The sequence below is a fragment of the Cherax quadricarinatus genome, chromosome 22, assembly GCF_038502225.1.
Source record: "Cherax quadricarinatus isolate ZL_2023a chromosome 22, ASM3850222v1, whole genome shotgun sequence".
NCBI classification, from domain to species: domain Eukaryota; kingdom Metazoa; phylum Arthropoda; class Malacostraca; order Decapoda; family Parastacidae; genus Cherax; species Cherax quadricarinatus.
In genome coordinates, this window is record NC_091313.1 from 21965285 (window position 1) to 21991339 (window position 26055).

Below are 26055 nucleotides of genomic sequence, written 5' to 3' on the forward strand. Positions count from 1 at the left end.
CAGTAAATGGGTGGTTTCTTGTACTCATTTGATAGAAAAAATGTAGTTCTTGCGAAATAGTTATGATTTTTGTCGACAGGTACACTGGAATTGGCCGAAAATAGGGCTCAAAGTGGGCAAAATCGCCGATGCATAAACATCGTCGAGACCGCTAACTTCGCGAGAGCATAATTCTGTAAGTTTTCCATCAAATTTCATACTTTTGGTGTCATTATGATCAGGAAAAGCTTCTCTATCTTTTCATAAGAAAAAATAATTTTTTTTTTTTGAAATTTGGCTGACCCTGAGAACAAGTCTCTGAGAGGGCCTGTCGACCCTGAAAGGGTTAATTGGACACTTATGGGACAATGATGTCATTTGTTTACTCTAGAACATCGGCAAAAATCAAGCATTTCCGCTACTTTGAGCTCAATTTCGAGGTCCTTTTCATCCTGAAACCAATCAAAATCATCTCTATTTCTGTAATGTGTATTCTATTGGAGTCCTCAGGTTGTTCTTCAACTCTATACATCCTTGGTTAGGCCTCATTTAGATTATGCTGCACAGTTTTGGTCACCGTATTACAGAATGGATATAAATTCTCTGGAAAATGTACAAAGGAGGATGACAAAGATGATCCCATGTATCAGAAACCTTCCCTATGAGGATAGACTAAGGGCCCTGAAACTGCACTCTCTAGAAAGACGTAGAATTAGGGGGGATATGATTGAGGTTTATAAGTGGAAGACAGGAATAAATAAAGGGGATGTAAATAGTGTGCTGATAATATCTAGCCTAGACAGGACTCGCAGCAATGGTTTTAAGTTGGAAAAATTCAGATTCAGGAGGGATATAGGAAAGTACTGGTTTGGTAATAGAGTTGTGGATGAGTGGAACAAACTCCCAAGTACCGTTATAGAGGCCAGAACGTTGTGTAGCTTTAAAAATAGGTTGGATAAATACATGAGTAGATGTGGGTGGGTGTGAGTTAGACCTGATAGCTTGTGCTAACGGGTCGGTTGCCGTGTTCCTCCCTTGAGTCAATGTGACCTGACCTGACTAGGTTGGGTGCATTGGCTTAAGCCGGTAGGGACTTGGACCTGCCTCGCATGGGCCAGTAGGCCTTCTGCAGTGTTCCTTCGTTCTTATGTTCTTATGTTCTTATGTTCTTAAATGAGACCAAGAAAACAATAATACAACCATAAATGCTATACGAAAATACACCTCAAAGTCGGCGTTTTAATCCAAAAACACGGTCAGTTTTTTTTTTCTCGTTATGCACTGCGTGCTGCAGGACTTTCTTTTATACTGCTCACAATGACCACACAGACCCATTCTCTCACATGTGGGCCAACCTGCTTTCTCCAGCTTGATTTGAAGCTGCTACAATTTTGGAGTATAAATACGTCAAAAACACTGGCTCATAAGATGTACAGTAGACCGTCATTTAGCACGGTAGTTATGGTCCTGAAAATGCAGTGTTAGGTAAAAAATCATGTAAGATGAACTGAAGAACTTATGGGAAAAATAGGGTTACATTCCTGGGATCCCCCAAAAAGCCAAACAACTTTTTTTAGGCCTCCACATCTTACAAAAATAAAAGTGAATATGTAGTTTTAGTTCACTGTTGTGATGTATTATGTTGTTTTTACTGCTTAAGACTACAAATGTAATAGAAATAATAGTATTTCTTACCTTAAATTGTGGGTGCTGGTGTCCGAGGATGATTGTGAAGAGTGGAGAGTTATGCTATGGCCCTACTGGGCTGAGGTGGATGGTAGAGGTTCTGGTACTAAGTCGATGGTTGTACTGGAGTGTTAAACTTTTAAGTCACTCATTCAGTCAGTCAAGTCACTCAGTAAGTAAGTCAAGTCATTCAGTAAGTCAGTCAAGTCATTCAGTCAGTCAAGTCATTCAGTCAGTCAAGTCAATCAGTAAGTCAGTCAAGTCATTCAGTAAGTCAGTCGAGTCATTCAGTAAGTCAGTCAAGCCATTCAGTCAGTCAGTCAAACCATTCAGTAAGTCAGTCAAGTCATTCAGTCAAGTCAATCAGTAAGTCAGTCAAGTCATTCAGTAAGTCAGTCAAGTCACTCAGTAAGTCAGTCATTCAGTCAGTCAGTCACACAAACTCGTGTTAACCTCTTTTTCTGTGTACAAAGTAACACTTCATTACGGCTATAGGTTATCTCTCGTCTAATATCTTTGTTTCTTTGTTAATTCTAAGACTTAAGTGCTTACGCCTCTTCATGTCACTTTCAGCAACACTGGTATAGCTACTGAGTGTCATGATTGCTTGGCAGATACAAGATATAGTAATTAAAATATCATAACACAATTCACAAACATAGCTGCCTTGTAGCAGAGAAAGACTGGACTGGACACACATTAATTACGAACGCTGGGATGGTGGGGTGGTGTCCGGGAGTGGTAGGGGATGGCGGGAGGGCTACCCGGCTGCTCCACAACAAGGTAGCTGCTTGAGCAAAAGAGAATTTTTTTTCCTTCCCACAAACTGAACTGTGTTAAATTAATTATACGACGTGTTACATAAAATTGTGCCGCAATTCTTCAATCGTGCAATACCCAAATCGTGCCAAATAAATTTGTGCTAAATGGCGGTCTACTGTATATATACGACAGAAACAGTCAAAGGGTTAACTATAATAATCCACATTTGTACATCCACCTTTGTGCAAACACTAAATCATGCTGAAATAATCTAATCTAATCTAATCTAACCTACTTAACTTAAGACCACTAAATCAATCTAAAATATTAGTACTGTACACACTTAAAATTGTACTGATGTAATACTGTAAATTGTTTTGTTAAGTGAAAAAAATTGCTCAGTAGTCGACCGTTTGCTCGGCATTCAACCAAACAAACCTGACCTGCCAAAACTTTGATGTAAACAATTTCATGTTTCTTAGCATTTTTTGGTGTTTTTTATATTATTTGTACAAATAAGTCACCATGGGGCCTAAGAAGATTAGTGATAACAGCCAACCAAAAAGAAAATTGGTTAGAGTAACAATAGAGATGGAAAAAGAACTCATAACGAAGTATGAAAACAGTGCCCGCGTGTCTGATCTTGCTACCCAGTTTTGTATGGTGAAATCTACGATTTCTACAATACTAAAAAACAAAGAGGCCATTAAAAAGGATGATGTTGCAAAAGGAGTGAATGCGGTTACAATACAAAAACCACAAACAATTGAAGAGGTTGAGAAATTATTGTTGATTTGGATCAATGAAAAACAGTTAACTGGTGATAGTGTTTCTAAGACCTTCATTTGCGAAAAAGCAAAACATCTGCATTCCGATCTCTTGAAAAACACTCTTGGAACAAATGCTGATACAGGTAGGCTTGCTAGGATTGTAAACATTGTGTTCAAATGCTTTTGTAAGTATATTTTTTGGGGTCTGAAACGGATTATCTAATCTACATTATTCCTTATGGGAAAAATTTGTTTGATACTAGAACAGATCGGTACTCAAAGAGCCTTCTGGAACAAATTAAGTTCGAGTACCGAGGTACTACTCTATTAGTCTGCCCGAAATGCTCAGGAAAGTTAGTGGCTACTTTCTTTGTACTTAACAATATTTTATAACTGTAAATCACACATTGTATACTATACAAAGAAATAAAAAAAAATAATTTAATTTAGTTTAATTTAATAGTCTACAGCGGCACATTGGTCCTCTCCATTTTTGTTTGGATGGAATGCCATACCTATTTTCTCTGGAATGAAAAGATGGTAAACTGCTTTAAACACCAGTTCTCCTTTTCCCTAAAGCCTTACATCAGTAATTTATTTAGTAAGTTTTTACTTAAGTTTTAGATACGCAACATACATTTCTAGATTAACTAACAATCATTTCCACAATATGTATGTATATAAAAAACTTAATATTTTCTAAGTTTTGAACAGCTCCCAACCGAAAAATTTTGTATGTGTATTTTTGTAAGTGCTTTTGTAAGTGTATTTTTGGGGGTCTGAAACGGACTAATCTAATTTACAGCATTCCTCATGGGAACAAATTCATTCGTTAACAGCACTCGAACAGCGTTCTGGAACTAATTAAGTTCAGAATAATGGTTAGCGAAGCTAACTTTTCAGTTAGCTGTGCCCACCCCTGCCTTCAATAAATACTACAGTGGACCCCCGGTATTTGATGGCATCAGTATCCGATAAATCCGGTATTCAATGCATTTTAACGCAAAAAATTCGCCTCAGAATCCGATCGAAAACCCGGTATTCGATGCGATTCGTACGAGACGTGTCCACGTGTGCCCTGAACTGCCCCGTGTGTGCCAGTGTTTACAAGCCAGCCAGTGTGCGTGCATCTAAGGATACATTCGGTACATTCCATATTATCACTGTTTTTGGTGCTTGTTTCTGCAAAATAAGTCACCATGGGCCCCAAGAAAGCTTCTAGTGCCAACACTTTGAGAAAAAAGGTGTTAATGACTATTGAAATGAAGAAAGAGATAATTGCAAAGTACGAAAGTGGAGTGCGTGTGTCGGAGCTGGCCAGGTTGTATAGTAAACCCCAATCAACCATCTCTACTATAGTGACCAGGAAAACGGCAATCACGGAAGCTGTTCTTGCAAAAGGTGCAACTGTAATTATGAAACAGCAACCGTAAGTGTTAGAAAATGTTGAGAGACTGTTATTGGTGTGGATAAATGAAAAATAGATAGCAGGAGATAGCATCTCTCAAGCGATCACTTGTGAAAAGGCTAGGCAGTTGCATGACGATTTGGTAAAGAAATTGCCTGCAACTAGTGGTGATGTGAGTGAATTTAAGGCCAGCAAAGGTTGGTTTGAAAGATTTAAGAATCGTAGTGGCATACATAGTGTGATTAGGCATGGTGAGGCTGCCAGTTCGGACCAAAAAGCAGCTGAAAAATATGTGAAGGAATTCAAGGAATACATAGACAGTGAAGACTTGAAACCCGAACAAGTGTTTAATTGCGATGAAACAGGCCTGTTTTGGAAGAAAATGCCAAGCAGGACCTACATTACTCAGGAGGAAAAGACACTCCTAGGACATAAGCCTATGAAAGACAGGCTTACTCTGTTGATGTGTGCCAATGCTAGTGGTGATTGCAAAGTGAAGCCTTTATTGGTGTATCATTCTGAAACTCCCAGAGTGCTCAGGAAAAACAATGTCCTCAAGGCTAATTTGTGTGTGCTGTGGAGGGCAAACAGTAAGGCATGGGTCACTAGGGACTTTTTCTATGACTGGTTACACCATGCATTTGCCCCCACTGTGAAAAATTACCTAACTGAAAAGAAATTAGACCTTAAGTGCCTCCTGGTATTAGACAATGCCCCTGGTCATCCTACAGACTTGGCAGAGCAACTTTCTGGGGACATGAGCTTCATTAAGGTCAAGTTTTTGCCTCCTAATACCACTCCTCTCCTGCAGCCCATGGACCAGCAGGTCATTTCCAACTTCAAGAAACTGTACACAACAGCTATGTTTCAAAAGTGCTTTATAGTGACCACAGAAACTCAACTGACTCTAAGAGACTTTTGGAAGGATCACTTTAATATCCTCAATTGTATAAACCTTATAGGTACGGCTTGAGAGGGAGTGACTAAGAGGACCTTGAACTCTGCTTGGAAAAAAACTGTGGCCAGAATGTGTAGACAAAAGGGATTTTGAAGGGTTTGAGGCTAACCCTGGGAATCCTATGCCAGTTGAGGAATCCATTGTGGCATTGGGGAAGTCCTTGGGGTTGGAGATTAGTGGGGAGGATGTGGAAGAGTTGGTGGAGGAGGACAATGATGAACTAACCACTGATGAGCTGCTAGATCATCTTCAACAGCAAGAGGCCAGACCTGAGGAAACTGCTTCGGAGGAGGGGATGGAGAAATTGAAGAAGTTGCCTACTTCAAAGATTAAGGAAATGTGTGCAAAATGGCTTGAAGTGCAAATCTTTTTTGATGACAATCACCCTAACACAGCTATTGCAAGCCGTGCTGGTGACTATTACACTGACAATGTTGTAAATCACTTTAGAAAAGTCATAAAGGAACGAGAGGTACAGGCCTCTATGGACAGGTATGTTGTGCGACAGAAATCCAGTGACTCTCAAGCTGGTCCTAGTGGCATTAAAAGAAGGGAAGTAACCCCGGAAAAGGACTTGCTACCTCAAGTCCTAATGGAAGGGGATTCCCCTTCTAAACAGTAACAACTTCAACACTCTCCCCTCCTCCCATCCCATCAATCATCACCAGATCTCCATTAAAGGTAAGTGTCAATTATTCTATTGATATTATTCTATTGTTATTGTTGTTAATGTAATTATTCTATTGCATTAAACTTAATATTTCATGAAGTAAAATTTTTTGTTCATACTTTTGGGTGTCTTGCACAGATTAATTTGATTTCCATTATTTCTTATGGGGAAAATTGATTCACTTTTCGATATTTTCGGTATTCGATCTCTCAGGAACGGATTAATATCGAATACCGGGGGTCCACTGTACTTTTACCTCTCACCCTACATTAACCCTTTCAGGGTCCAAGGCCAAAATCTGAAGTCACGCACCAGTGTCCAAGAATTTTAAAAAAAAAAAATTTGTTATTTTTTCTTATGAAATCGTAGAGAATCTTTTTGTGAAGGTAATAAAACAAAAAGTACGAAATTTGGTGGAAAATTTACGAAATTATGCTCTCGCGAATTTTGATGTGTCAGCGATATTTACGAGTCGGCGATTTTGCCGACTTTGACTCCCATTTTAGGCCAATTACATTATTCCAATCAACCAAATTCTTAGCTATTTCACTAGTATTACTTCTATTCTATCGATTGAGCACAAGAAATCGCCAAATCAACTGTTTCAACTACAAAATAAAGTGATCGGAAATTGTTAATTTGGCCAATTTAACACAAAGTTCAAAATATTCCAATTTCAAAATAGGCTCCAGAATAAACAATGTAGGTATTCCTGGAACTAAACTAACATTTCCTCTGTTCATTAGTTACATTTTGAGGCTTTACAAATAAATTCCATTTTGATTTTTTATTCACATAATGAATTTTTATTCACACCAAAAAATAGAAGATTTACTGTTATGCAATACTGTAATAATTGTATAAATATCATCACCATATTTGTGAATGTATATTAGACCCACCAGCTGACGTGTATTAGATGTGTGAGGTCGTTTGTTTACTCTTGAATATCGGCAAAAATTTAACATTTCCGCTACTTTGAGCTCAGTTTCAAGCCATTTCCAGTGCTAAAACCAATCAAAATCATCTCTATTTCTGTAATATGTCTTCCATTCTATCAAATGAGACCAAGAAATCGCAAATACAACTATAAAAAACATACGAAAAAACACTGCAAAGTCGCTGTTTTAATCGAAAAATCATGATTTCAGTTTTTTTCTCTCATTATACACAGTGTGCTGCAGGATCTGTTTTATGTGGTGCACACATACCACATAGATGTATTCTCTCATATCTTGGCCCAAATGTACCACTCACAGTTTATCAGAGTGAGCTGAGCTCATGGCGTAGATCTAAGGTTTGGACACTCACCATAAAGCCGTAGATCTACGGGACGGACCCTGAAAGGGTTAAGGCCAAAAATATTTTAAGGTAAGTATGAGTGTACATGTACTGTATATGCATTTTTTTATATATATTTTTTCTTAGGCCTATTTCTTTTGCTCACTTAATATGTGATAATGAAAACATGTTATCAGGCTTTTATATGCATTTGAAAGCGAAAAAAAGGCAACATTTCACTTTATAGTGGGAACCCGGAACCTAACCTGCTGTATAAGCAGGGCCCTCCTGTACATCTAACTGCAGGTGTGACTGGGACTGAGGTGTAAGAATCATTTAATCAGGTGATATGTGGCTCAAGTGGTAGCACCTTCAGCTCACATATGAAGGCTCTCAGTCTGATCCCAGCACAAGTGGAAATTCTGGACATGTTTCCTTACACCTGTTACATCTGTTTACCTAGCAGTATGTACCCTAGGAATAGTCAACTGTAATAATAATAATAATAATAATAATAATAATAATAATATATAGGTAGTAGGTTGGTAGACAGCAACCACCCAGGGAAGTACTACCGTCCTGCCAGATGACTGTGAAACAGAAACCTGTAACTGTTTTGCATGATGGTAGGATTGCTGGTGTCTTTTTCTGTCTCATAAACACGCTAGATAACAGGGATATCTTGCTACTCCAACTTACACTTTGGTCACACTTCACAGACATGCACATGCATGTATATATACATACATCTAGGTTTTTCTCCTTTTTCTACATAGCTCTTGTTCTTCTTTATTTCTTCTATTGTCCATGGGGAAGTGGAAAAGAATCTTTCCTCCGTAAGCCATGCATGTCGTATGAGGCGACTAAAATGCCGGGAGCAATGGGCTAGTAACCCCTTCTCCTGTAGACATTTACTAAAAAAAGAGAAGAAAAACTTTATAAAACTGCGATGCTTGAATGTGCGTGGATGTAGTGCAGATGACAAGAAACAGATGATTGCTAATGTTATGAATGAAAAGAAGTTGGATGTCCTGGCCCTAAGCGAAACGAAGCTGAAGGGGGTAGGGGAGTTTCGGTGGGGGGAAATAAATGGGATTAAATCTGGAGTATCTGAGAGAGTTAGAGCAAAGGAAGGGGTAGCAGTAATGTTGAATGATCAGTTATGGAAGGAGAAAAGAGAATATGAATGTGTAAATGCAAGAATTATGTGGATTAAAGTAAAGGTTGGATGCGAGAAGTGGGTCATAATAAGCGTGTATGCACCTGGAGAAGAGAGGAATGCAGAGGAGAGAGAGAGATTTTGGGAGATGTTAAGTGAATGTATAGGAGCCTTTGAACCAAGTGAGAGAGTAATTGTGGTAGGGGACCTGAATGCTAAAGTTGGAGAAACTTTTAGAGAGGGTGTGGTAGGTAAGTTTGGGGTGCCAGGAGTAAATGATAATGGGAGCCCTTTGATTGAACTTTGTATAGAAAGGGGTTTAGTTATAGGTAATACATATTTTAAGAAAAAGAGGATAAATAAGTATACAAGATATGATGTAGGGCAAAATGACAGTAGTTTGTTGGATTATGTATTGGTAGATAAAAGACTGTTGAGTAGACTTCAGGATGTACATGTTTATAAAGGGGCCACAGATATATCAGATCACTTTCTAGTTGTAGCTACACTGAGAGTAAAAGGTAGATGGGATACAAGGAGAATAGAAGCATCAGGGAAGAGAGAGGTGAAGGTTTATAAACTAAAAGAGGAGGCAGTTAGGGAAAGATATAAACAGCTATTGGAGGATAGATGGGCTAATGAGAGCATAGGCAATGGGGTCGAAGAGGTATGGGGTAGGTTTAAAAATGTAGTGTTAGAGTGTTCAGCAGAAGTTTGTGGTTACAGGAAAGTGGGTGCGGGAGGGAAGAGGAGCGATTGGTGGAATGATGATGTAAAGAGAGTAGTAAGGGAGAAAAAGTTAGCATATGAGAAGTTTTTACAAAGTAGAAGTGATGCAAGGAGGGAAGAGTATATGGAGAAAAAGAGAAGGTTAAGAGAGTGGTGAAGCAATGTAAAAAGAGAGCAAATGAGAGAGTGGGTGAGATGTTATCAACAAATTTTGTTGAAAATAAGAAAAAGTTTTGGAGTGAGATTAACAAGTTAAGGAAGCCGAGAGAACAAATGGATTTGTCAGTTAAAAATAGGAGAGGAGAGTTATTAAATGGAGAGGTAGAGGTATTGGGAAGATGGAGGGAATATTTTGAGGAATTGTTAAATGTTGATGAAGATAGGGAAGCTGTGATTTCGTGTATAGGGCAAGGAGGAATAACATCTTGTAGGAGTGAGGAAGAGCCAGTTGTGAGTGTGGGGGAAGTTCGTGAGGCAGTAGGTAAAATGAAAGGGGGTAAGGCAGCCGGGATTGATGGGATAAAGATAGAAATGTTAAAAGCAGGTGGGGATATAGTTTTGGAGTGGTTGGTGCAATTATTTAATAAATGTATGGAAGAGGGTAAGGTACCTAGGGATTGGCAGAGAGCATGCATAGTTCCTTTGTATAAAGGCAAAGGGGACAAAAGAGAGTGCAAAAATTATAGGGGGATTAGTCTGTTGAGTATACCTGGTAAAGTGTATGGTAGAGTTATCATTGAAAGAATTAAAAGTAAGACTGAGAATAGGATAGCAGATGAACAAGGAGGCTTTAGGAAAGGTAGAGGGTGTGTGGACCAGGTGTTTACAGTGAAACATATAAGTGAACAGTATTTAGATAAGGCTAAAGAGGTCTTTGTGGCATTTATGGATTTGGAAAAGGCGTATGACAGGGTGGATAGGGGGGCAATGTGGCAGATGTTGCAGGTGTATGGTGTAGGAGGTAGGTTACTGAAAGCAGTGAAGAGTTTTTACGAGGATAGTGAGGCTCAAGTTAGAGTACATAGGAAAGAGGGAAATTATTTCCCAGTAAAAGTAGGCCTTAGACAAGGATGTGTGATGTCACCGTGGTTGTTTAATATATTTATAGATGGGGTTGTAAGAGAAGTAAATGCGAGGGTCTTGACAAGAGGCGTGGAGTTAAAAGATAAAGAATCACACATAAAGTGGGAGTTGTCACAGTTGCTCTTTGCTGATGACACTGTGCTCTTGGGAGATTCTGAAGAGAAGTTGCAGAGATTGGTGGATGAATTTGGTAGGGTGTGCAAAAGAAGAAAATTAAAAGAGAATACAGGAAAGAGTAAGGTTATGAGGATAAAAAGATTAGGTGATGAAAGATTGGATATCAGATTGGAGGGAGAGAGTATGGAGGAGGTGAATGTATTCAGATATTTGGGAGTGGACGTGTCAGCAGATGGGTCTATGAAGGATGAGGTGAATCATAGAATTGATGAGGGGAAAAGGGTGAGTGGTGCACTTAGGAGTCTGTGGAGACAAAGAACTTTGTCCTTGGAGGCAAAGAGGGGAATGTATGAGAGTATAGTTTTACCAACGCTCTTATATGGGTGTGAAGCATGGGTGATGAATGTTGTAGCGAGGAGAAGGCTGGAGGCAGTGGAGATGTCATGTCTGAGGGCAATGTGTGGTGTGAACATAATGCAGAGAATTCGTAGTTTGGAAGTTAGGAGGAGGTGCGGGATTACCAAAACTGTTGTCCAGAGGGCTGAGGAAGGGTTGTTGAGGTGGTTTGGACATGTAGAGAGAATGGAGCGAAACAGAATGACTTCAAGAGTGTATCAGTCTGTAATGGAAGGAAGGCGGGGTAGGGGTCGGCCTAGGAAAGGTTGGAGGGAGGGGGTAAAGGAGGTTTTGTGTGTGAGGGGCTTGGACTTCCAGCAGGCGTGCGTGAGCGTGTTTGATAGGAGTGAATGGAGACAAATGGTTTTTAATACTTGACGTGCTGTTGGAGTGTGAGCAAAGTAACATTTATGAAGGGGTTCAGGGAAACCGGCAGGCCGGACTTGAGTCCTGGAGATGGGAAGTACAGTGCCTGCACTCTGAAGGAGGGGTGTTAATGTTGCAGTTTAAAAACTGTAGTGTAAAGCACCCTTCTGGCAAGACAGTGATGGAGTGAATGATGGTCAAAGTTTTTCTTTTTCGGGCCACCCTGCCTTGGTGGGAATCGGCCAGTGTGATAAAAAAAAAAAAAATATCTTTTTTTCTACAAGTACATGTACAAGCTATATAGGCCTAGCTGACATCAATGACATACTACTATATAGAAAGCCACTTGTTAAGCAGAGCATTTCAAGCAAATTAGGTCAGTTTTGTCCCAGGATGCAACCCACACCAGTCAACTAACACCCAGTTTCCCATTTTACTAGGAACATAAACAACCAGTGTAAAGAAACATGCCCAATGCTTCTACCCTCGCCAAGAATCGAACCCGGACCCTCGCCGTGTGAAGGGAGAGCTTTAGCCACCAGGCCACGGTGGCATCCTGGGAAAGAGGATAAAAGAACTCTAATTGAAATAACCAGAATGACTTTATTTGATTATCCTGTGATACCAACCCTTTGGGTTATTAATGTGAATAAAATCTCATTAATTTCATCCCAAAATTTACATTGGCTATGAAGCGGACCATTTGAAAAATTTACATTTATAGCAGATACAGATGAGATTTTGCCTTGATCATAACAATAACATACAATTCTTTAACCAATAGCCTTTGTTGGTTCCAAATCAACTGTCCCAGAAGCTTTTGTACTATATTTCAGGAGTCCTTTACATCAAGGGCATAATGCACAGAAATATGTACAGTCCCACTTATATACAGGAGTTAGATATGTCTTATATGAGTAATAATAACCAAGGAAAAAATACATCACTAAATACCACTGGAAGATATGTTATTGATTCACATAACCTAATTATTTATTGCTCAAGTTTGGCACACATTTCCATCTGTACAGTGGAACCTTGTTTTTCGGCCGCTTTGTTTATTGGCTGATTTGTATTTAGGCCGTTTTTTGTGCAGAAATTTTGCTCCGTATTTCAGCCAGTGCCTTGTAAGTTGACCGTATTAGACGCGTTAGCCCGCCTCTCCCACAGGGACACCGCACTTTGGTGAGTCAGTTTCCCTGTGTCTCTCGGTGAATGAGCACATACTCCACGCATTCAACCATTGGTTTTTGTGCTTGTTTTTTAAGTGTGACTGTAAAATAAGCCACCATTGGCCAAAAGAAACTTCCTAGTGCCAGCCCTTTGGTAAAGTGAGATACACGATAGAATTGAAGAAAGAAATTAGCAAAGTGCGAAAGTGGAGGAGGAAGAGAGAGGGGAGAATGTGCCCTCTTCAGTGATTCTACGATATGTACAATACTAAAGCAGCAGGAGTCGATAAAGGTTATAGCGCCAGCCAGTGATAAAGTGTAGTAATTAACAGTTTAGCAAGCAAGTTAAGTTATTAAGTGATAGAAAAAGGACACGAAACTCCTCCAATGTTACTGGAGGTATGTAGGGCCACTTGACAACACCGCTATCGCCACCACCACCACTATATGTACAGCTTATGCCACCAGTGGCCCTGATAACCCAACAACAGCAAAACCACCACCACCATTCCTCACATACGTAGTGACATACAGTGGACCCCCGCTTAACGATCACCTCCAAATGCGACCAATTATGTAAGTGTATTTATGTAAGTGCGTTTGTACGTGTATGTTTGGGGGTCTGAACTGGACTAATCTACTTCACAATATTCCTTATGGGAAAAAATTCGGTCAATACTGGCACCTGAACATACTACTGGAATGAAAAAAGTTCGTTAACCGGGGGTCCACTGTATTTTATTCTTTCTAGAGTGTATATCAGGTTTCTATGTTATTTACTATATATTGTTTATGTCATATCAGATCAATTGTGATAGATAAATAAGCCGTAGAGTTGATATTAGCGTCATATTGAAGGAGTATCGTGTCCTGCCTCCAAACAAACTCTCCTCCTCCTGGAATGGATTAATTGTATTTACATTAATTCTTATGGAATAAAGATAAAGAATCACACACAAAGTGGGAGTTGTCACAGCTGCTCTTTGCTGATGACACTGTGCTCTTGGGAGATTCTGAAGAGAAGTTGCAGAGATTGGTGGATGAATTTGGTAGGGTGTGCAAAAGAAGAAAATTAAAGGTGAATACAGGAAAGAGTAAGGTTATGAGGATAACAAAAAGATTAGGTGATGAAAGATTGAATATCAGATTGGAGGGAGAGAGTATGGAGGAGGTGAACGTATTCAGATATTTGGGAGTGGACGTGTCAGCGGATGGGTCTATGAAAGATGAGGTGAATCATAGAATTGATGAGGGAAAAAGAGTGAGTGGTGCACTTAGGAGTCTGTGGAGACAAAGAACTTTGTCCTTGGAGGCAAAGAGGGGAATGTATGAGAGTATAGTTTTACCAACGCTCTTATATGGGTGTGAAGCGTGGGTGATGAATGTTGCAGCGAGGAGAAGGCTGGAGGCAGTGGAGATGTCATGTCTGAGGGCAATGTGTGGTGTGAATATAATGCAGAGAATTCGTAGTTTGGAAGTTAGGAGGAGGTGCGGGATTACCAAAACTGTTGTCCAGAGGGCAGAGGAAGGGTTGTTGAGGTGGTTCGGACATGTAGAGAGAATGGAGCGAAACAGAATGACTTCAAGAGTGTATCAGTCTGTAGTGGAAGGAAGGCGGGGTAGGGGTCGGCCTAGGAAGGGTTGGAGGGAGGGGGTAAAGGAGGTTTTGTGTGCGAGGGGCTTGGACTTCCAGCAGGCATGCGTGAGCGTGTTTGATAGGAGTGAATGGAGACAAATGGTTTTTAATACTTGACGTGCTGTTGGAGTGTGAGCAAAGTAACATTTATGAAGGGATTCAGGGAAACCGGCAGGCCGGACTTGAGTCCTGGAGATGGGAAGTACAGTGCCTGCACTCTGAAGGAGGGGTGTTAATGTTGCAGTTTAAAAACTGTAGTGTAGAGCACCCTTCTGGCAAGACAGTGATGGAGTGAATGATGGTGAAAGTTTTTCTTTTTCGGGCCACCCTGCCTTGGTGGGAATCGGCCGGTGTGATAATAAAAAAAAAAAAAATCTTATGGAAAATACTGCTTTGAATTTAGGCCGTTTTGAATTTAGGCTGAACTTCTGGAACGGATTACGGCCGAAAAACGAGGTTCCACTGTATTTCTATGCAAAAATAAGAGACCTGACATACATATAATTTCAGCAAATTAGAGTAACTTACATAAAACTAGGAAAAAAAAAGGTCCCAAAAGGAGTGTTCTAATTATTTATCATAATAAATTCTACCTTTTTGCCATGGTCCTTATCCTTGGTTTGGGCATCATTGACTGTTTCCACATCATCGTCAAATAACTCTCGGGGCACTCCCAAATCAACATCTTGCTTCCACAATGCCTCAATTAGAGCCAAATCCTGCAAAAAAAAATACATAATTTAGCTAAATACATTACTGTTTTATCAAAGAATTAATATCTTAAAATAATCTGGAAGTAACAAATAAAAGATAATGCAAAGATGTTAAAATATAGTTTAAATATAGTAGGTGCAAGAAGCCCCCTAAAACTAAAGACTTAGAAGCCCCCAAAAACTTAAAAAACAATGAAAGCAAAATCATGTCTGCATAACAAACTTTGTTTCAGATTTGGGTTCATTTTGTGATTCAAAGAACATTTCTCTGTAATACTGTACACATATCATTCTATTGAGCCATTTAGCCCAATCTGAACATCTGGTTAGTTTTCCATTCACAGTCCACAATCCATGGTAGCCCGTGGCCTGGTGGCTAAAGCTCTCGCTTCACACGGCGATTGTCCAGGTTCGATTCCCTGATAGGGTATAAACACTGGCTGTGTTTCTTTACACCGGATGTCTATGTTCAACCATCAGTAAAATGGGTACCTGGGTGTTAGTCAACTGGTGTGGGTCACTTCCTAGGACAAAACTGACCTAATTTGCCCGAAATGCTCTGCGTAACAAGCGGCTTTCTATATACAGTGGTCCCTTGATAATCATCGGGCTCGATAGTCATCCTTTTCGGAAATCGTCGCATTATTTTTGTCCAAACATTGGCTCGCAAATGGTCGGTTGACTCGCTAATCGTCGTTCATCCTGGACGCGTACTCATAGCTCTGAGCCACCTCGGCTTCCCTTCCCAGCCAGTGTGCCATTGTTTACCAGTGAGCGATGGTCCCCTCACTAGTTCATAAGAAATATTTCATAATATTCCATTCATTTTAGAGCTTGCAAATGTTAAATAAGCTACCATGGCTCCAAAGAAAGCTCCTAGTGCCAAGCCTTTGGTAAAGAAGGTGAGAAATACGATTGAATTTAAGAAAAACATCATTGAACAATATGAAAGTGGCGTACATGTGGCCAAACTGGCCAGGATGTATAACAAACCCCATACAACCATATCTTCCATCATGGCAAAGAAAAAGAAAATCAAGGAAGCTGTTGTTGCTTGGAGAAAATTGTGGCCAGATTGTGTCCACAAGAGGGATTTTGAAGGGTTTGTGGCTGACCCTGATGAGCCTATGTCAGTTGTGAAATCTATTGTGGCATTGGGGAGTTCCATGGGGTTGGATGTGAGTTTGGAGGATGTGGAAGAGTTGGTGGAGGACCACAATGAAGAGCTAACCACTGAGGAGCTGCAAGAGCTTCAGCAGGAACAGCAACAGATCGCAGCTCAGAATCTTGCTGCAGAGGAGGAGGAAGAGAGATGGAAGAAGGTGCCTTCTTCAGAAATTAAGGAAATTTTTGAAATGTGGGGTAGGATGGAAAGATTTATGGAGAAACATCACCCTGTGAAGGATGCTTCAAGCCATATCAGCAACTTGTACAGTGACAGAGTCTTGGCCCATTTCAGGGAAGTTTCAAAGAGACGCTAGAAACAGAGCTCTCTGGACACGTTTTTGTGAGACAGGACTCCAGTGACTCTCAAGCTGGTCCTAGTGGCATTAAGAAACAGAGAAGAGAAGCATGTAACCCCAGAAAAGGACTTGGTACCTGAGGTGTTGATGGAAGGGAATTCCCCTTCCAAACAGTAACTAATCCATCTCTCTCCTCCTCCAGTCTTCCATACACTAAGAAGAATTGCCAATAAAGGTAAGTGTTATGCTGTTAATGTTTCATTCATCATATCGCATTGTATTGTTTATGTACTCCATCTATATTTCATGTAAAAAAATTTTTGTTTTAATACTTCTGGGTGTCAGGAACGGATTAATTGTATTTATTTCTTATGGGAAAATTTATTCGAAAATTGTCTATTTCGATAATCGTCGCACTTCCAGGAACAGATTAACGATGATAAACGAGGGACCACTGTAGTAGTATGTCACTGATGTCAAGCTAGGCCTGTATACAGTGGACCCTTAACCAGCGATGGCATCGATTAACGATAAATCTGACTAGCGGTACATTTAAACGCAAAAATTTTGCCTCAACTAGCGCTTAAAAACCCGACCAGCGCTATTCGTTCCGTACCATACGCATCCACTTTGGCCTGAGCGCGCCTCACTTGTCCCTTGGGTCTCAGTGTTTACAAGCCAGCCAGCCACCGCGGTCGCTTCCAAACATACAACAACTGGAACATTTCATATTATCACAGCCTTTGTAGTGATTGCACCTGCAAAATAAGTCACCATGGGCCCCAAGAAAGCTTCTAGTGCCAACCCTACAGCAAAAAGGGTGAGAATTACCATGGAGATGAAGAAAGAGATCATTGCTAAGTATGAAAGTGGAGTGCGTGTCTCTGAGCTGGTCAGGTTGTATAATAAACCCCAATCAACCATTGCTACTATTGTGGGTAAGAAAATGGCAATCAAGGAGCTGTTCTTGCCAAAGGTGCAGCTGCTGCTGCACCACAGTCAGCTGTTGTTGTTGCTGCACCACCATCAGCTGTATTACTCGAAGATGTGGAGAGTGTTGTTGGTGTGGCTTAACGTGAAACAATTACCGAGAAACGATTAACCCCAGAGGGCTAGCCACCCAGGATAACCCAAGAAAGTCAGTGCATCATCGAGGACTGTCTAACTTATTTCCATTGTGGTCCTTAATCTTATCCCTCAGGATGCGACCCACAACAGTTGACTAACACCCAGGTGAACAGGAAAAAATGCCTGGAACTAGTGCTCATATTGGTGAGGTTAGTGGGGAGGATGTGGAAGAGTTGGTGGAGGAGGACAATGAAGAACAAACCACTGATGAGCTGCTAGATCATCTTCAACAGTAAGAGGCCACACCTGAGGAAACTGCTTCGGAGGAGGGGAGAGAGAAATTGAAGAAGTTGCCTGCTTCAAAGATTAAGGAAATGTGTGCAAAGTGGCTTAAAGTGCAAACCTTTTTTGATGAAAATCACCCTCACACAGCTATTGCAAGCTGTGCTGGTGACTATTACACTGACAATGTTGTGAAACACTTTAGGATAAAGGAACGAGAGGTACAGGCCTCTATGGACAGATATGTTGTGTGACAGAAGTCCAGTGACTCTGAAGCTGGTCCTAGTGGCATTAAAAGAACAAGGGAAGTAACCCCAGAAAAAGACTTGCTGCCTCAAGTGCTAATGGAAGGGGATTCCCCTTCTAAACACTAACAAGATCAACGGTCTCCCCTCCTCCCATCCCATCAATCATCACCAGATCTTCAATAAAGGTAAGTGTCATGTAACTGTGCATGTCTTCTTCAGTTTGTGTGTATTAAAATTAATATTTCATGTGGTAAAATTTTTTTTTTTTCAATACTTTGGGGTGTCTTGCACGGATTAATTTGATTTCCACTATTTCTTATGGGGAAAATTAACTTGACTAACGATTATTTTGATTAACGATGAGCTCTCAGGAACGGATTAATATCGCTGGTTGAGGGTCCACTGTACCTTGTATATGTACGCGTAGAAATAATGATATTATTATTATTATTATTATTACCCTCGTATTGTAGATAGTCTTAATGACCCTCGTGTAGTAGATAGTCTTTTTAGTATGATAATAAGATGTTATCTTCATTGTAGAATAATAAGAAAATATTATAACCTTTATATTATAATAATAAGGTAAAAGGACCCCAATGGAAATAAGTCACTCTGTCTGACTTTTTTGGGTTATCCTAGGTTCTCTACACATATGCTGCTATGTATGATAATTCTATGTAACTATTTGTGTATACCTGAATAAATTTACTTACTTACTTACTATTATATTATGCACCAGGTGTGAAAAAAGTGGATTACCTGCAGTCTATCTAGAATGTGTTCTGAGAGTCAACGCCCAGTCCCAGGCCAGGTCTCCTGATGCATGACCTCATAAACCAGACTGTGAGTGTGTAACCACAACTATTTTGCATGCTACAATGTGAGTACCATCAGATTAAGTTAGGTTGTGTTATGTTACATTAGGATTTTCCCATCTGCACAACATAAAATTATATCCATTACACAGCTCATATAATACTGTACAGTTTAAAGTATCTTATAAATTATCACCAAATTCATACAACGACCAACATTCAAAATTTACCAAATTACATAATATTGTACCATAGTTATCATTAAAATTTTCTTGTCATTATCCACTTAATGCTGCAAATTTAAATAATAAAATAAATTAAGAGTACCAATACACATAAATTGTCCTCAGTTTCTACTATTATAACTATTTCAGCAACTATAATACAATAGTTGAAGCAATATTAAATAAAATATTGAAAAAGGTGGCTGTTGTAGAAAAGTCCTAAATATTCAGTCATCTTACATTAAATGCTATGCAGTATGTATTCCAAACTCTTGTAGATTTTTTTTTTTTTTTTTTTGCAGAATGTTTAAATGAGACACTGTTTATACTGTTCTTTGATTTGATTTATATAGTATTAAAACCATTTAGTTATTCAGTACATTCAAAATGAACTTTACATACACCATTATCAATTTGCTAGTACCATTACCAACCTGCTACTACTGTGGCTAAATTATTGCCACATAATACAGATCATCATTACAGATTAATTAAAGCAATTCAAAACTAATTATTCTCATGTCACAAACCATGTACAATTACAGAAAACTATACCAAAACATCTGCAGTCCAAGACTCTTCAACTTTCTACCAGAAGATACAAAATATATTGACTCTTGAACAAGGATTTAAGAGGAAATGGGCCACTACCTGCTATAAGAACATGTACAGTAATGCATAAAGAAATAAGAACATAATATTGGTTATACTGAACATGTCCAATACAGAAACCAATGAAGATTTAAAATGCTACACATAATTAAAATTACAGTTAAGTTTAAAACAAAATATGTAGCTTACATTAATAATAAATACAGTACTGTATGTTATAAGAAAACTATTTTCAAAGTACAGTTTAGTAGTACAGTGGACCCCCGACTTATGATGGCCTCAACCTACGATAAACCCGACTTTCGATGTTTGTCAGCGTAAAAATTTGACCCCGACCTACGTTGAAAAACTCGACTTACATCATTCGTCCCAAACGCGGTTGTCTGGTCCGTCTGGCCTGAGCACCTCAGCTGAGCTAGTGTGATATTGCCCAAGAAAGTCAGTGTGTCATTGAGGACTAACTTATTTCCATTGGGGTCCTTAATGGAACTAGTGCTCATATTGGTGAATTTTAGACCAGCAAAGGTTGGTTTGAGAGATTTAAGAATCATAGTGGCACACACAGTGTGATAAGGCCTGTTCTGGAAGAAAATGCCAAACAGGACCTACATTACTCAGGAGGAAAAGGCACTCCCAGGACACAAACAGTGTCTCATCACTCATCACCACATCTTCAATAAAGGTGTCATTTATTCTTCATTTAGTACACTTGCACTTGGATACATGCACAATATATACTGTGCATGTATCCTTCTTTTTGTGTATAGGAAAATGTATATTTCATGTGGTAAAAAAAAATTTTTTTCATACTTTTGAGTGTCTTGAACGGATTAATTTGATTTCCATTATTTCTTAGGGGAAAATTAATTCAACTTACGATAATTTCGTCTTATGATGTGCTCTCTGGAACGGATTAATATCGTAAGTCAGGGGTCCACTGTATTTACATTTCAACAGATGAGAGTAATTTTCTAACTGGTTATATTAACAATTTATTTGTTGATTTAGGCAATAAAAATAACAGCTTACATGTATTACATTTCATGATGTAAATTTGCCTTTACCATATAGGCTGTTTCCCACTAAATTGCTGGATAAAATTTACCTTTGAACAATAAACTGCCATAGTGAAACCTCACTTACATTGTGCACTAGTTCTAGTCAGTGTACCATAGAAAAGATGTGATTTCTTATGAAGATGTATGTCAGTGGTGTACAGCCATTACAGTGTCACAGTTTAGGAATGTTAGGGTAACTGATGCTGACTTCCAGTTCAAACCCCCCCCTGCTCGCATGCCAGGGTATAGCTCAGTATATTTCTATACACCATAGCTAGATGATATGTTGTATAGAAATATACCTAGTTGGATGAATCTTATTAAAGCCAGCTGGCTGAGTAGCTTATGCACTGACCTGGAGTTTTAGGACTCGTGTGCCATGGGTTCAAACCCCACCCATTCCGTGGTTTGTTTGAAATCATGTTTTACAATTTCATAGTTTTAGAGTGTTCAGCAGAAGTTTGTGGTTACAGGAAAGTGGGTGCAGGAGGGAAGAAGAGCGATTGGTGGAATGATGATGTAAAGGTAGAAGGGGGGAGTATATGGAGGGAAAAAGAGAGGTTAAGAGAGTGGTGAAGCAATGTAAAAAGAGAGCAAATGAGAGAGTGGGTGAGATGTTATCAACAAATTTTGTTGAAAATAAGAAAAAGTTTTGGAGTGAGATTAATAAGCTGATGAAGCCTAGGGAACGAGTGGATCTGATAGTTAAAAATAAGAACATGAGAAAGAAGGAACAGTGCAACAGGCCTACTGGCCTATGCAAGGCAGCTCCAATTCTCCCACCTGCTTAAGCCAATGCCTTGACCTAGTGAGGTCAGACATGCCACTTACGGGAGGAGCAGTGCATCCGACCTAGTAGCACAAGCTAGTCAGGTCCAACTCACACCCACCCACACCCACTCATGTATTTATCCAACCTAATTTTAAAACTACACAACGTCTTAGCATCTATGACGATACTCGGGAGTTTGTTCCACATCCACAACTCTAATACCAAACCAGTGCTTTCCTATATCCTTCCTGAATCTGAATTTTTCCAATTTAAAGCCATTGTTGAGAGTCCTGTCTATGTTAGATATTTTTAGCACTCTATTTACATCCCCTTTATTAATTCCTGTTTTCCATTTATATACCTCAATCATATCCCCCCTAATTCTACGCCTTTTTAGAGTGCAGATTCAGGGTCCTCAGTCTATCCTCATAGGGAAGATTTCTGATACATGGGATCAACTTTGTCATCCTCCTTTGTACATTTTCCAGTGCATTTATATCCATTCTGTAATACGGTGACCAAAACTGTGCAGCATAATCTAATTGAGGCCTAACCAAAGATGTATAGAGTTGAAGAACAACCTTAGGACTTCTATTATTTATACTTCTTGCTATGAAGCCAAGGATTCTGTTAGCTTTATTGCAAACACTAATTAATAAATGGAGAGTTAGAGGTATTGGGAAGATGGAGGGAATATTTTGAGGAATTGTTAAATGTTGATGAAGATAGGGAAGCTGTGATTTCCTGTATAGGGCAAGGAGGAATAACATCTTGTAGGAGTGAGGAAGAGCCAGTTGTGAGTGTGGGGGAAGTTCGTGAGGCAGCAGGCAGAATGACAGGGGGTAAGGCAACTGGGATTGATGGGATAAAGATGTTGCAAATGTATGGAGTAGGAGGTTGGTTACTGAAAGCAGTGAAGAGTTTTTATGAGGATAGTGAGGCTCAGGTCAAAGTATGTAACAGAGAGGGAGATTATTTCCCAGTAAAAGTAGGCCTTAGACAAGGATGTCTGATGTCACCATCATTGTTCAATATATTTATAGATGGGGTTGTAAGAGAAGTGAATGCTTGGGTGTTGGCAAGAGGTGTGGGGTTAAAAGATGAAGAATCTAACACAAAGTGGGAGTTGTCACAGTTGCTCTTTGCTGATGACACTGTGATTTTGGGAGATTCTGAAGAGAAGTTGCAGAGGTTGGTAGATGAGTTTGGTAGGGCATGTAAAAGAAGAAAATTAAAAGAGAATACAGTGGAACCTCAGTTTTCATATGCCCCAGTTTTCGTAGGATTCGGTTTTTGACGACTTTTCCGTCAAAATTATGTCCCAGCTTTCATACATCACCTCGGTTTTCGTAGAGCTGACAATGGTCCATACCAAACGCATCCGCCCGCCCGCCCATGTCACTTGGCCACTCAAGCACCGAGTGACTCAGTCTGCCTTTGTTTACTGTTGAGTGAGCATCACCTCGTGTGTTCAGCCAAAACATTTCTGTGCATATTTATTGAGTGTGACTGCTAAATAAGCCACCATGGGGCCTTTTTCAGTGATTAAGGACATGTGTGCAAAGTGGAGTGAGTTGCAGAGCTTTGTGGAGAAATATCACCCTAACAAAGCTGTTGCAAGCCTTGTCTGCAACATGTTCAATGACAATGCCTTGCCCCATTTTAGGCAACTCTTAAAAAGATGCCAGAAGCATACCTCTCTGGACAGATTTTTGTGCGACAGGGGTACAGTGACTCTCAAGCTGGTCCTAGTGCCAGTAAAAGACAAAGAAGGGAAGTAACCCCAGTCAGGGCCTTGATACCTGAAGTCCTTATGGAAGAGAATTCCCCTTCCAAACAATAACCTCTCCACCCTTTCCCCTCCTCGCCATCTTCCATGCACCAACAGGAGTCTTCAATAAAGGTAAACGTGATGTTAAATGCTCATTTATCCATTTCATTAGTCATTCACATTTACTTCTCATTGTTTTCTGTATGTAAAGCTACAGTTATTCTCTATACAATGTATTTTTTGTTAATATTTTTGGGTGTCGGGAATGGATTAACTGAATTTACATTATTTCTTATGGGAAATATTGCTTCAGTATTTGTACAATTCGGTTTTCGTCAGATTTTCTGGAATGAATTAATCACAAAAACCAAGGTTCCACTGTACTATAGGAAAGAGTAAGGTGATGAGGATAACAAAAACTTAGGTGAAGAAAGATTGTGTGGAAAATAATTTCCCAAAATTATGCTGTGTAAATAAATCTGATTAAAAGTGTATTTTAGAGAATGGAGCCGACAGGGAGGCTCTGCGCCTGCGCTGACAAGCGGGGAGGAGTCGCCATTGTTTTTTTAATGTAGTACAAGCACGTTAGTGTAATGTGCTTAATTTTCGTCACTCTGGGGGTTATATTGGGCTTAAAACCTCTCAAATAGGAGCCGAAATTGTTGGATGTGCATTACTGCATAATTTGAGCATTAAGCCGATGAACAGGACAACTCCAGGAACCTCAGATAAGCTATCTAAATTATGTTTGTAATTCTGGCCAGTATTATCATCATAAATATAGTTAGAGGGGGGTTCTGTGCATGATACACAGTAATCTCCAGACTAATTGGTGAGTGTTATGAGTATAAATTCCCCTTCTATTACATAAATGTGTATATGTAATCATTTATTAATTTTAATACACAGTCCACAAATTTATATTAAATTTTACCAGAATTCCTGGTGATGTATATTTCATTTGTAATTAATAGGTCTAGAGTAACTTGTGGAGAGATAGATTATGGTAAGTATCGAAGGGGGACATTTTTTGTGACCTAGGTGTCCCAAAAATTCCTATTTGTCTCTGTAACTTTGATAAATAATAATTATCTTTGTTACCATTTACTGATATGTATCTAATGAGATACATCCATGTAATTTTCCACAGATTGGATATCAGATTGGAAGGAGAAAATGTGGAGGTGAATGTGTTCAGATATTTGGGAGTGGATGTGCCAGCAGATGGGTCTATGAAAGATGAGGTGAATCATAGAATTGATGAGGGGAAAAAGGTGAGTGGTGCACTTAGGAGTCTGTGGAGACAAAGAACTTTGTATGAGAGTATAGTATACCAATACTCTTATATGGATGTGAAACATGGGTGGTGAATGTTGCAACAAGGAGAAGGCTGGAGGCAGTGGAGATGTCATGTCTGAGGGCAATGTGTGGTGTGAATATAATGCAGAGAATCCGTAGTTTGGAAATTAGGAGTATATAATCTGTAGTGGACGGAAGACGGGCTAGGGGCTGGCCTAGGAAAGGTTGGAGGGAGGGGGGTAAAGGAAGTTTTGTATGCGCAGGGCTTTGACTTCCAGCAAGCATGAATGAGCATGTTAGATAGGAGTGAATGGAGACAAATGGTTTTTAGGACTTGATGCTCTGTTGGAGTGTGAGCAAGGTAACATTTATGAGGGAAGTCGCGGAAACCATCAGGCCAGACTGGAGTCCTGGAGATGGGAAGTACAGTGTCTGCACTCTGAAGGAGGGGTGTTAATGTTGCAGTTTTATATCTGTAGTGTAAGCACACCTCTGGCAAGACAGAGATGGAGTGAATGATGATGAAAGTTTTTCTTTTTTGGGCCACCCTGCCTTGGTGGGAGAAGGCCGATGTGTTAATAAAAAAATAAGTAATGATGGTGGCTTTGAGTAGACTTAACCTAGAATTCGCCACAGCCATGCTGGTGGGAGATTCATCTGTAAAAACTTACACTTGTGGTCACAGTGGGGCCCATGCTAACTTCCCTATGGTGTATAGAAATATACTTAGATGAATCTTATCAGAGCCAGCTGTCCCAATGGCTTATGCACTGGCCTGGAGTTTTGGGACTCATTTGCCATGGGTTCAAACCCCACCAAGTCCGTAGTTTGAAAGGATACACTTAAGTTACAGTGGCAGATGACACGAGCATACTAGCCAATAAATGCTGCACAGAGCAGTTGTGTATTACTTCACCCACACCACAAAAACTTCACCAGGATAATCCTATCATTAAAAACGTTCCTTGTGAAGAAACCTAAATTTCACTATCTCAAAAAGCCTGAGTGATGGTAGCACTGGACATTGCTGGTGCTAACGACAGAGTGTGGCACGAGGGCCTCTTGGCAAAACTGCAAGCACTGGGAATTGCAGGCTCTATGCTATCTATGTCTGCTCAGTGATTACCTTCATGGTATATCTCTAAGGTTAGTTCTTAATGGAACAAAATCAGCAAGACATCCTATTGGGGCACGTGTTCCACAAGAAAGTGTGCTGGGACCATTGTTATAAAATGTCTACTTTAGTGACCTTCTTCATCTCATCCCAGAATCCCATGCATATGCAGACGACTGTACTCTGACTTTCACTTATCCAAGAAATGCCAGCTGCTCTAAGCTAAGAGTTATATCTGCTTGGGGAAATAGATGACAAGTAACATTTGCACCTGAGAAAACAAATATGATGGTCTCTAGGCACTATGATGGTAATGCCGGTGCACCAATGAGTATGAATGGGAGGGTATTGGTACCTAGGGAAGAAGATATCCTCGGGGTGAAATTTTGACTCCAAACTGACCATGAAGAACCAAACAAAGCAGCCAGGAAGCTTGCAGCA

General features: G+C 39.8%; 1 protein-coding gene across 4 annotated transcripts in view; it reads right to left on the reverse strand.

The window, feature by feature from the left end:
* The window catches only part of LOC128689739 (endoplasmic reticulum membrane sensor NFE2L1), a 411774-nt gene that overhangs the window by 372738 nt on the left and 12981 nt on the right, over positions 1-26055 (reverse strand). For all 4 annotated transcript variants that reach the window (XM_070087539.1, XM_070087540.1, XM_070087541.1 and 1 more), the window contains exon 2: positions 14766-14891. In XM_070087539.1, coding sequence (XP_069943640.1) covers positions 14766-14891 — 126 coding nt within the window. The remainder of the gene's footprint in view (positions 1-14765; positions 14892-26055) is intronic.